The 13,209-nt window shown below is 39.4% G+C and overlaps 1 protein-coding gene across 1 annotated transcript in view; it reads left to right on the top strand.

The window, feature by feature from the left end:
- TRAPPC3L (trafficking protein particle complex 3 like) overlaps window positions 1–13,209 on the top strand; it is a 42,042-nt gene that overhangs the window by 5,510 nt on the left and 23,323 nt on the right. The window contains exon 3 of the mRNA XM_032484751.1: window positions 1,442–1,541. Within this exon, the coding sequence (XP_032340642.1) occupies window positions 1,442–1,541 (100 nt within the window). The remainder of the gene's footprint in view (window positions 1–1,441; window positions 1,542–13,209) is intronic.

Below are 13,209 nucleotides of genomic sequence, written 5' to 3'. Positions count from 1 at the left end.
ACAATAATTCACATTTGGAGTTCTTTAATAGCTTCTGCTGAGAGCATCTTACATTTTTAATTTGATAGATACAAATCTACTTTGCAGAAACATACCCTTTGACCAAAGCAAGATATGTATGTGTGCGTGTGTATGCATATATATTGCACTGACCACAAAATTCTGCCTTCCCATCACCGTTCCCAGGGGCCGAGCCTACAGATATGCATAATAATTATAAAACACTGGAAACATTTTTTTTTAATCCTGGTGCAACTATTTCTATAAAGTATACGTTCTGTTCTTTAAAAGGCTTTTCAGTGTGAACTTTCTGGCTAGACTCACAAAGTGTCTTTCGTGAAAGGCAAGTAAGCTCAATTGAATATTTCTATCCACTCAGAAATATTATTGAATAATCTCATAGATTTAGTAAATTAATAAGCACTCTGACATCCATCTCCCCCCGTTCCCTGGGTCACCAAATATCCCTCCACTCACCACTTTAGACCCTATGAAGCAAATACTGCCCTTCCAAACTGTGGTGTCTTTTATCTTGTTGGGCCTTCTGTTGCTCCATTCAAATTGTTTCACAAGTACATGTAGCTGTGAGATTAAAAGACCAATTTTATGCCAGTGATTTAGCAAAAGCAGTCTTCTTTCTTTTTATTTCCGCCATCAAGGTCTTATTTCCTTGACTAGATTGAAAGTTCTTAGCTGCCTTGTAAAGGTGTCTGCTCCGTTGTGTTGTCACATCTCAATACAATGCTTTCAGAATTGTACTTTGAGTGCTACTCAAGCTGTTTGCTGTGGGGTGGAGCTAACACATAATACAAATACCTCCTCCCAAGTTCCACTGATTCAGTTTCCCTGGAATAAAAAATGAATTTTCTGAACTTCGCTATTTTGTTTTTGTTTTCACCAAACTTCAGCGTTCTAATGGCTGAAACTTGCACTGGCAACAAAAATTGATTTCTCCATTTCCTTCTTTCCCTCTTTCGAGAGCACATCCCAGACATGCCTGCTCTCCTACCATGATAACTATGCCAAGAGGAAAACGAGCATCCAGGTAGCACACCTGTAGTAGACAACAAGTTAGCCAGAACCTCATTCTGTTTCTGACAACAGCTAATGATGAGAAAGTTAGTTGCCAATGGGAAGCACAAGGCTACAAACACCTATCTCCTTTAACTTTAATTTACATTGTCAAGTTTGGGCCAGCCTTGACTCCTCAGACGTTTTCTGCTTGCAGGAGACTAGTTAATATTTCCTGGGTGGGTTGTTCTCTGCTTCTGTGGTCTGTGGGACACATAACAAGTGCCAAGTCTCCACTTGAATTTTCAAGTTAGGTTTACTTTGTCATTTGTTTGTGCAAGTGCTAAACAGATGAATCCATTCTTAAACAGTGATAGACTTTACTGATTACTCACATATTTTCAGAGCACACTCTTTCCTTCCTTTGCAGGGGATACGGTATTGGAACACGGCTGATAGAAGACTTTCTGGCTCGGTCATGTGTGAGAAGATGCCATAGTTATTCAGAAATTACAGACATAATTGCCCAGGTAAATGCACTTTTAGCTCTGGCAATATGTTTCAGGAATCTCTGATTTGTCCTGAGTTTGGTGGTTTTCTGCTCTGATTGAACAAGTTCCATCTGTATTTGTTTTTAGGTGCTAAGACAGGAGATTCTGAATGAAAAGCATTTTATTTCAGCCCAGAGATAAAGCTACTGTGAACAGAGATAAATGCTTCCAAGCTTTTAAATGTCTATTGATTTTTCTGACCACATGGTATGTGTGGAATGTATGTCCCACCCTGGGAAAAATGTTTTGAGAAGGCAAACAGAAGGGGTTATGAAAGACAACCTTATAACATGCATACCCCAAACCAATTTCTTTGTATCATTATTTCTAGCTCATGAAAGGAGGTAATCTTTGGTTATCTCAGAGAATATTGTTGTAGCCATTTCATTCCTGGAGCAATGTTTTCCCCAGAGAAGAGTTAAGCTTCCTGTAACTATCTGTGCTCTAAGAACTTTCACAGCTCTTACATGAGAGAAGCAACTTTGAATCATCCAGCACCAGCTTGAATTTCTTAGATATAAGATAAGATTGGGAAATGCATCTTTAGGTGGAATTCATTTAACCTGCTTACCTGTGGTTATTAACCTAGTGTTGTTCATTTGTGGGAAACCTAAGAGGCATGCATGACCATGAGATATTTATGGGGTCCAGTATACTGCCTCCAGCCTCTCACAACTGACCAGTTAAGCCAGTCTCATTCTTCTTTTCTCTCCTGATCTTCAATATTATTATACATTGAAATACTGACCCTTCCCATGCACTATGTAGAACTATTACTACATAATGCCTTATGATTCTAAATGCAGTTGTACATATTTTTTGTCTTTCATTCTTACAGTAGCTCTGTGAATTAGGCAGAGTAAGAGTTATTGTTCCCATTTTCCAGATAAGAAAACCGAGTCCCAGAAAGAATATGATAAAAGTTGAATACTATGGGGAAGGAAATTTTGTACATTCAAAAATGCAATCCAAGTGAAAGATTTTTCTCACTTATTGTTATTATTACTTTTGATATTTCATGGCTAGTGAATCATGTAGTTGAGAGTGAAATCCAGGTCTTCCAGTCCTAGTGTAATAAGTTTACTACATCAAAAACAAGTTTAAAAATTCTCTTTCCATCTTTAATGTAACTAAGGAGTATATTCTTGTATACAGATATAGAATATAACTGAGATTCTGAAGCAGTAGTTTGAAAAATGAAATAATTTTTCACTAAACTAATTCTATGGGCAATACTACAAGAATAATCTTTGTTTTAATGGGAAGCAAATGTTTGAAGTATACAAATGTAGGTGGTTGTGTTAAAATGCCATTGGGATTTTGATAAGGATTGTACTGCATCAGTATATCACTTTGAGTGGTATGGACATTTTAACAATAAGTCTTCCAATTCATGAATATGGAATGACATGCTATTTTTTTCATATCTTATTTCATTTCTTTCATCAGCATTTTGTAGTTTTCAGCATACAAGCCTTTCACCTCCTTAGTTAAGTTTATTCCTCGGAATGTTATCCATTTTTGATGCTCTTGTAAATGGAATTGTTCAGGAGTTTTGGTGGGGAAGGGAGTAGTTCACTGTTAGTGTAAAGAAACACTACTGATTTTGTATTCTGACTTCGTGTCCTGCAAGATTGCTGAAATCATTTATCAGTTCTAACAGTGTGTGTGCGTGTGTGTGAGCGCGAGCACATGCGTGTGTGTATTCTTTAGGGTTTTCCATATCTAAGATCACATCATGTGCGAAAAGAGAGAATTGTGCTTCTTCCTTTCCAGTTCGGATGGGTTTTCTTTTTCTTGCCTAATTGCTCTGGCCTGGACTCCCAGCACTATGTTGAGTAGAAGTGACGAGGGTAGGCATTCTTACCTGCTCCTGATCTTAGAGGACAGCTTCACCACTGAGTCTGTCAATGGGGAAAGGATAGTCTCATCAACAAATGGTGCTAAGAAAATATGCAAAAGAATGGACTTGGACCCTTGTCTCACGCCAGACACAAAAATCAACTCAAATGGATTAAAAACTTAAACATAAGACCCCAAACTGTAGGGGGAAAGCTTCATGACATTGGTCTTGGCAGTGATTTCATAGATACGACACCAAAAGCATAGGCAACAAAAATAAAATAAACAAATGAGATTGCAACAAAATAGAATGCATCTGCACAATAAACAACAGAGTGAAAAGGCAACCTATTGAATGGGAGAAAACATCTGCAAACCATTGATCTGATAAGGAGTTAATCTCCAAAATATATAAGGAACCCTATAACTCTATTTAAGGAAAAACTAATAACCTGATTAAGAAATAGGTTAAGAGTTTGAATAGACATTTCTCCAAAGAAGAAATACAAATGGCCAACAGATATATGAAAAAATGCTCAAAGTCACTAATCATCAGGGAAATGCTAACCAAAACCACAATAAGATGTCACCTCACAATTTTCAATGTGGCCATTAGAAAAAAACAGAATTGTTGCTGGGGAAATGGAGAAATGGAATCCCACTGCTGGTGGGATTGTAAATTGGTGCAGCCACTGCGGAAAAGAGTCAGGAAGTTCCTCAAAAAGTTAAAAATAGAATTACCATATGATCTACCAATCCCACTTATGGATATTTATCCAAAAGAAAATCAGGATCTTGAGAAGATATAAGCACTCCTATATATTCAACATAGCACTGTTCACTGTAGCCAAGATGTGAAAACAACCTGAAACTTAGTCAACAGATGACTAGATAAAGAAAACGTGGTCTACACATACAATGGCATATTACCCAGTCTTTAAAAAGAAGGAAATCCTGCAATAGGCAACAACATGGTTGAAGCCAGTCACAGAATGACAAATACTGCACGATTCCACCCATGTGAGGTACTTAAAATAGTCAGATTCAGAGACTCACAGAGTGGAATGACGGTTGCCAAGGCCTGGGTGGGGAGGGGACATGGAAAGTTACTAATCAGCAGGCATAAAGTTTCAGTCCAGCAAGGTGAATGGGCCCTGGAGGTTTATGGTACAGCAGTGTCCCTATAGTTAACAATAATGTACACTTAAAAATGTGTCAGAAGGGTAGATCTCATGCTACTTATCACAATAAAAAGAAGCTTTAAAGAAACAGGTCTGCTTGGTGTAAAGAACATGTTACAGCGAACACTTTCCAAAAATCTTTTTTTCTAAAGTTTTCGTATCGTTTTTCACTTTTCTGATGTCATGTGAATTGTCTGCTCCTCCTATTGTCCGTGAACAGGGAAAAGACCCAGATCCACTCACACTCTTATGCAAGACTTTTCTTACTGGTGAAGAGAACATTCTGTCACCCTCGCCCTTCTCTTGGGCAGAGGGGTTGTCTCGCTGGCCTTTGCACTTTCCTTCAAAGGCCTGACTGCTTCCCTCTTAAGCATTTTCACTTCTGCAGCAAAATGATGTCACCCAGTTCAGGAGCAATTTCACACAGATGACAGGTCAGACTCTAGTTACACACTCACCCACTAACGCTTTGCTTATAATTAGTAGCTTTCATTAGAAGGTCTGGCCTTCGGCGGCATTATGTCATTAATGCCTGTAAACTCTCCTCAGAGGACGCAGGTGTATAATGAACCAGAGCTGTATGTTGTGGAGAAGTGGGGCAAGGCCAGAGGAAGTTTGCAGAGTCACACGCTGCGCGAGGAGCACAGCAGAATCAGGACAGACCCCCACGGTGTGACTTTTGTTTGGCTGCCCTCTCAGACCACGCACTTACACAGAACACCATTACCATCCTTCCCCGGTGCCTACTGTATACCTACATACCGTGGCTTCCACAGAACTCATGATCACTGTCCTGGTTCGAGAAGGAAAGAGAGGGAAACAGAGAAAGAGGATGTATCTGAAAGGGGCTGACTAGATGAGGGAACATATGCCCATCTGAGTGAAGTGACTCCCAAGGGCTCGCCAGTGAAAGACTGCGGGAGGAACAGGTCTCCTGACTTTATGCCCTGCCTACCCTCCTCTGCCTCTGAAAGGGTTCAGCTATGTGACTTCAGGCATTAATAACATTCCCCTCTCTCTTGTTTTCCTCATTTTGCCTTTTCCAAAAGGCAGACAGACGGTCACTCTATCACTAGGCTTAAAACAAATTCTTTTGACAGGCTTTGGACCTGAAATTGTGCCATCTACTGGGATGAAAAGCAACCTCACTCATCCAATAAATATTTGCCAGCTTTACATTTTACACACAAAAAAAGAGATAGGCTATTTCTAAAGTCATCTTCCTGCAACATTAAAATGTATCCATTTTTAAATGTGATTCTGTCATATACAAGTCTACTTTTTGTGGTTATTGCCTCAAAGCACAACTTCAGATTTTAAATAAGACATTTTATACAGATTGTCAGCAGCATCATAACATGATATGTTGCAGCATATGGTATTTAGAAACGTGAGTAATACAGCGCCTTTCTTCAGAAAAGCTCAAAGTAGTTCCCACCTATTATCTATTTTTCCATTACCAGAGCCCTGTGAAGTGAAAAGGGCATCTGTCATCAACCCCATTTTACTGATGATGTCAATGAGATTTAGATGATGTCACCACACATAGTAGAAAGTCAAGTTAGAATTTAACTCTTCTCACCTTATTCCAGTGCTTTTTCCAAAAATTGTTTTTTAAAAATATACCTTTGAAGATTTTCTCCTATTATAATCATTGTTCTGATCAAAAATGAGAATGTGGATTTTGCAGTACAGTTACCATAGCTGATTTTAATTGTAGTAATGAAATATTAGAGAGTTGAACTGTAACTTAACAGGCATAAATCTCTTTATTTATTATAAGAGCAAGTAGAAAATACAATCGTACTTCTCTCTGGTCTAAGGTCTAAAAAAACAACCTCCTTAGTTACACAAAAATATATTTCTTGGTTTCCAAACACATTTATGATAAAAGTTTTATTATTAGGAGAAGCTAATTAGAGCTAAACTTGATCATTTAAATCAAGATTATCCAAAAGGGTAGGCTTGACAAGAAGTATTATAATGTTACCTTTTAAAAGTAATTTAAACAGGAGAAGCTCTGATCCTCATCAGATTCAGAGCAATAGTCTAATCAAGTCTAATGTAGTAGAGATTAAAATCTGAGTCCACATGCTGCTCAGCCACATTCCTGGTGTGTGACCCTGAGCAAGTCATTTAGCCTGTCCAAACCTCGATTTCCTTATCTGCCAAATGAGACCTCTTTCACTGGTAGTTCTGATTTTCAGGTGTTGCTTTCCCGAGCTAAACTCTGGACACAGAGCTATAATCGTAAATAGCTCAGTGTGTTGGTTGTATCTTCCAAAGCATCCCTTAGAGCAGCCATTCCTGCCAGTTACTGACAGTGTTTACAACTGCTTGGCTGGGTACAAGCTCTGTTCATCAAAGCTGGGAAAGCTTTTTACCATCAGGTCAACCATGTCAATTATGATGGTTGCTCCAAGGGGTAGACAGGAAATTTATCAGTTTTCAGTATAAACATCAGATCATTGGTGCTGTCACTAGAACGTGAAGTTTTTAAACAGAGAAAAAATATGATATAAAATACATTAAAAACAGAAAAAAAAAACCCCTAAAACTTGAAATTCTGATTCTTAGGTTAAAAAATTAGAACCCAATATATTGTGCTTGTTGGAAATTCTGGAAAGCAAAAATGAGATCTTTTCCTTTTAACAGAATAAGTTGAAATTTTACTATAATTAAATGATGTGAGCAATGATTTTTTTCCTGGTGAGTGATATAAAATCAATGAAATAATTGAAAGAAAATGTTCATAGGAGACAATATAAATGAAGATGTCTAAAAGCAGGGAAGAAAATCTAAATGGAGGATGTTATAAACATAAATTCCAAGGCAAAAGATTTAGGAATATAATCCAGAGAGGAATCTAAATGGCAGAGGGATTTTTTCCCAAGTAATAAATCATTTTTATTTCAATAAAGTGGTCTGTTTAAGATTAGGGTTGAGTCTGTACAGGATTCCAGCAAATTACATTTGCTGGTCATGTTTCTTTTATCCTGCTTCTGATCTGAATTCACAAAGCTGCCAAGGCTGATTCTACTCAAGTAATTCAAATATTTTGAAGCCTAACACTCCGGAGTCACTTTAGAATGGTGGCAGCTCCACAGCCATAGAATTGCAATTTCCAATACAGATCTGTACACAGAAGCACTGATTTAATTTTTCAGCAGGGACATCCAAATCTAACTTTATTAGACATTTTCTGAGGGGTGTGCCACAGCTTAGAAGGTGAATTAGTGAGGGGCTAGTCAGGAGACAGAAACCACATAATCATTCCAACAAGAAAGGTTTAATATAGAACATTATTAATTATTTACAAGGCACAGGCTACTAAGAAAGGAAAAATGTGCTAAAGAATACCGTAGTGCTGAGAGAGAATACCCAAAGGAGGAACACATTTTGAAGCGGGCCCTCTTCCCAGGGCTGGAGTTCAAGTATCTTCGGAGACCTATGCTTGTAGCCCATGGATGGGAGAAAAGGCCTCTTGGTTGCCAGGCTGAGACTGGTGGGCAGGGAATTAAGGATCAAAACCGTAAACAGGAAACCCCCACGGGGGTATAAGTGGGCCGAGGCTGGCAGTGAGGGAACCATGGGCTGGAACCAGCCAGCTGGGAAGTGAGTGCCACTGGGTGTCCCATGCACTGCCAGCCACCATATCTGACAGGAGAAAACCAAGGAAGAGAAGTCCCTTCTTTCAGCTGTGTCCCTACACAATCTTCTCCTGGCAAAGGAGCCATGTGTGTAAGATCTACCTCCAGCATCACAAGCCAGGCAATGAAGAGTGGGTTTGGAGCTGAGAGGCAATAATCCGACAACCAGCACAGAGGCATGAGCCACTGTGACTGTTCCTTACATTTCTAGGGCCACTTTTTACTTCCATGGCCTTACGTTTGACCCCACCCAAACTGCTTGCCCACACAGGAACTAGTCTTGCCTCTAAGTGCAGCTTAGCAGGGTGGGACCAACATCCTGCAACTGAAATGCAGAATAGACTGAAACCACAATTTTCTATATGAAAACTTTTCTTCTGAAGTAAAGACTTCCTGTTGAACACTGAAATTTATGAAATATAGCCACTGCTTCTTTTGTTTGGTTGGTTGGTTTTTGTTTGGTTTTTTATTTTATTTTTTTACTTGAAGTATAGTTGATTTATAATGTTAGTTTCAGGTATACAACAAAGCAGTTCAGTTACACACATACGTACATATGTATTTTTTCTTTTCAGATTCTTTTCCACTATATGGTATTACAAGAAATTGAATATAGTTCCCTGAACACTGTTTTTTTTCCTATGAATTTCTCTTTAACAAAATATATGTTCTCTCCCACACAACTATTAAATCTACTCTATTTTATTACTATCATTAAGTGCTACTAAATGACATTGTGGGCCAAAAACCCTGGAATACAGCTGGCCAATAACTTACGCTTGCTTCTCTGGAAGTCCAAGGAAGGGAGACGCAAGACACAAAGGCAGATAGAACATCAGCTGCCACCCAGTGAAAGGTATAGCAGGTTCTTGAGGCTGACTCCTTTGCTGTATAAGCATCTCATAGGTTTTACAGAAACCAGGTTCGTTTTCTGGAATGTCCATAGGTCTTCATGGGCCAAAAGGTGACACGTACTTTGCATTGCTGGAGGCAGGACTTGCAGAGTCAAAATGAGTAAGTGAACATAGCAGGACAATCTTAGAAAGGTAAGGGAACTCATGATCAACCTTACTGAGAACATCTTTATTATGAAAATAGAGCAACGTAAGTCTGCATTTTAGTTGAGTGTTTCAGTCACTCTGAGACATACAACACATACAATGCGTTTTGTGCCTGTTGCTCTTCCAAGAATTTGCTGCTGACCAGCTTCTTTTGTATGTATTTCTATCCTCCATCCATGTGAAGCAAAAATGTTTTAAGAAGAAGAACGGAAATAATATAAAATTTTCTCGAGTTACAAAAATACACATAAAATTTGACTTAATACTTTCTTGTATTATCCAGTGAAGTTATAGTTCATTTCTGGGAAATTTCATCTCCCCATCACGTCTGTAAGCTTTTCAAAGGGAGGAACAATTTCAGGCATTCCTGGGGTTTGGCCCACCGTGCCACGACAAACCAGCACATTGTAGACATTCATTAAACATTGTTGAAGTGAATTTAGAAAATATTTGAAGATTTTTTAACATCGACACACTGTCGCTCCTCCTGTTCTGTCCAGAAGAGGGCAGTGATCCACACTCATCTCCAAAGCAAAGACTCCTACCCCTTCCCCTCTCACCTCATTCTCACTACCTGCAAAATCTCCTTATTTCAAGCAATATTTGCTACAGTGAAAAATCCAATGCTCCAAAAGTGTCCGGTTGCTCACAATAACAAATCAGCAATAACAAGATTTGAACTACAATAGGACCCTGGACAGGAAAATAACTGACCATCATTAAATAATAGACAGTGAACTCATCTTTATAATTTTATTGAAACGTTTATTTTTTTCCATGACTTATATGAGTGTAGACAGTTTCAGGAGAAGAGGAAGATTCATTCTTGCTACACTGATGTCAACTCTGATTACAAAATGCAAACGTTAAATAGATAATCAAATCATCAAATATTATATTTCACTTAAGTTACTTAGTGGGCACATATCTCTTCCAGTTTATTATGAGGGCAAATAGAAAATACAATTGTACCTTTCTCTGGTCTGAGATCTAAAGAACATCTCCTTAGTTACACAAAAATATATCTCATGCTTTCCAAACACACTTATGGTAAGTTTTATTATTAAGAGAAGCTAGAAGACAAACTTGATTGTTTAAATGTCATTTTTATTTATTATGGAAAATATGTGAAATGTATCCTGAAACTTACCATGGAGCCAAATTGTGTTAGGTAGACTCCTTTATGTTGCTCGCATTTGGATTATGCAGGTCAAAGGGGTTTATTGTAAGGACTTTCTGGGACACAACAGCTGGACCTCACGGAAGAACAGAAATTCACTGCATCTTGTAATCCCAGCAGGTGACATTTATGGTTCGTTACTTCTGTCTTGGGCCACTTTGGTGACTCAACCACTCTCTGATTATCATGCTCTTACAGCTACGTACTAATAGCTTTCTTCTCTTTATCTTCTCTTCACCTCAGTAATTCTGCTGCCTCCCAGTTTTTGCTGCCTTGTGATTTCTGCTTACTGTCTTTTCTCCAGGTATTTTTTTGTCTTCTGCCCAATCACCCAAACTGTGACTCTCTCTGTGTGTCTCATATTCATATTCCCAAAAAGAGAGTCTGTAGCCTGTGCAGTCAATCCCTACCCCTCCTCTGGGTAGAGCTTTCATGCTAAGCTACTTCCAGGCCCATAGCCAGACTATGGACTGACCATCTATGCTCTCAGATGCCCATCCTAGTCCATTACCTGTGGCCAAACAACAGGGTAACGAGACACAGAGCATGGCCATCATAGGGAACCCCTCAGGAAGAGGATTTGGGTATGAAAAACATCCTGAGATTTCCCAAACTGGGGTAAAATAATTGGCAAAGACTTTGTTCTTCCTTTCTAGGAAATTAGTAGCAGTATTTTATTTTTGGCATGACTTTTTTTTTATTGAAGTATAGTTGATTTACAATGTTGTGTTAATTTCTGGTGTACAGCATAGTGATTCACGTACACACATGTATATTCTTTTTCTAATTCTTTTCTATTGTAACTTGTTGTAAGATATTGCAGCTGGTTCTCTGTGCTGTACAGTAGGTCCTTGTTGTCTATTTTTTATATAGTAGTTAGTATCAGTAGCAGTAATTGATAGGCCTTACTTTACCCATGAAACTTCTGCTCACTTTATTCATCTTACTGATGCTGGTGTTTGTTTTCCTGTGGTCCAGAGGCTAAAATCCCTGTACAGAATAGTGTAGCTGGCTCCGTTTAGCATGCTAACTATAAGGTATTGAAGTAGAGAATTATCATTGTTACGCATTTTGCAGGTAATAATCAAGTAAGCAAACCTTTCCAAAAAGCAGATGTTTCCCCTAGGAAGCAGTCCAAGTGAAACTGCATTGTTGGTTGAAAGTAAACATCTTAGACCATTAGCCAGAGTTGGGCAGACATTTCTCAGAACAGGAAAGTCAGAGGGATGTTTTGGTAGAAGGGAGATAACCAAATTCTCCTAAGAAAAATGATGTTGTACTACAACAGATAATATTGTTTTTCTTTTGAATTTCTTACAAAGGAACCAATCATAAAAGTTTGTTATAAAAAGAAAAAACAAGTTTGTTTGGGTCCTCTAATCCTATGGGACTTTTGTTTCTCTTTTTCTAAATCTTTTGCAGTTCTTTCTCTTGGCATTTTGTGTTTTTTCAGAGAATGTTACCAGAGATGACCTGATTTTTTTTTTTTTATGTGAATAGGAAAACAGCCCAGGTGAAATGAACTTGAACCACTTTTCAAGTCACAGACATCACTGTATCTTAGGGGTTTGTTTTGTTTTCTTTTTTCTTAAGAACAAGACAAAGCAAACAGTTTTGTTCCTTATGCTTCTGTGTTTACTTTCTCTCCTTTTTTTTTCTGATTCTCAGTGTCTCACCGTGCACATTTTTAAAAGAGATACTTTCCCTAGAAGTCACCATATTTCACAGTTGTGAGCATAAGCCTAAATAGACTGCACCCAGTACCACGCACGACTCGCAGACTGTGTTGACGTCATAATTGGCGCACAAAATGGGGATGCTTTTTTCTGTTCTTTGAACATTTTTTTTCTTGTACCAGGATGAAAATTTAAATCAATTTTAAAGTTGCCTCCATTCCCACACCCTCCCCCGACAGCGCTCACACACCCACCCACACCCACACCCACACCTTCCTCTTATGCACAACTTACTTTAAGGGGAAGCCCAAGAAATGCAGACCGAACGGCATAAAACGGAGGGAGACTTGGGACATTTTTATTGCTGGGCAATGCTTGCCCTTTGCTGAAATCTCTCCCTACGGTGGAGGACTGGTTTTTTGCTGTGATGTTCCTCTCAAAAGGTAGCTCGTTCGTGGTGCCTTCACCGCCTCGGGGCTGGGAGCACACGACGACCCCCGCCGAGTGGGCCGCAGCACCAGATGGTAATATGCCCTGGCTCAGCCTCCCCGTTCTGTGCTCCCCCCACACACACTAGTGGAGACCAACATCCACTCAGCTGAAGTCTACTCCGCCTCAGGCAACTCAAAGCTGTATCAAGATAACCTGCCAGGAATCCCCACACTGCGGGGTGGGAAGGGGGAGAGGGTGCAGGGTGGCTCCCACTCATTTCCCCTCCATCAGACAGCCGACTGCTGTGACTCTGTTAGTTACAAAGACAACCCCGCCCCCATCCTAAAATGTTTAGGCATCTTGCCACTGTTTTACATTAGAATAATTCGTGAACAGATGTTTGAGACTCTACCATTATGGTACGGGCTTCCCACCCGCACCCAAAAGGTTGAAGTGGGAAACAGGTCCTGGAATGGTAGAGCCCTTAAGAGTCTAGGTTGCATTTGGGAGCCAGGCATTCCACACTTGTGACCCGTGTAGGGAGCTGAAAGGGTGGAGCGAAGCCAAGTGGCACGCTCGGCGTTAATCCGAAGAGTCTGGGCAGACCCGGAGGGTCAGGTTCACA

The sequence above is a fragment of the Camelus ferus genome, chromosome 8, assembly GCF_009834535.1.
Source record: "Camelus ferus isolate YT-003-E chromosome 8, BCGSAC_Cfer_1.0, whole genome shotgun sequence".
Lineage (NCBI taxonomy): Eukaryota > Metazoa > Chordata > Mammalia > Artiodactyla > Camelidae > Camelus > Camelus ferus.
This window is presented reverse-complemented; position numbering and strand designations above follow the sequence as displayed.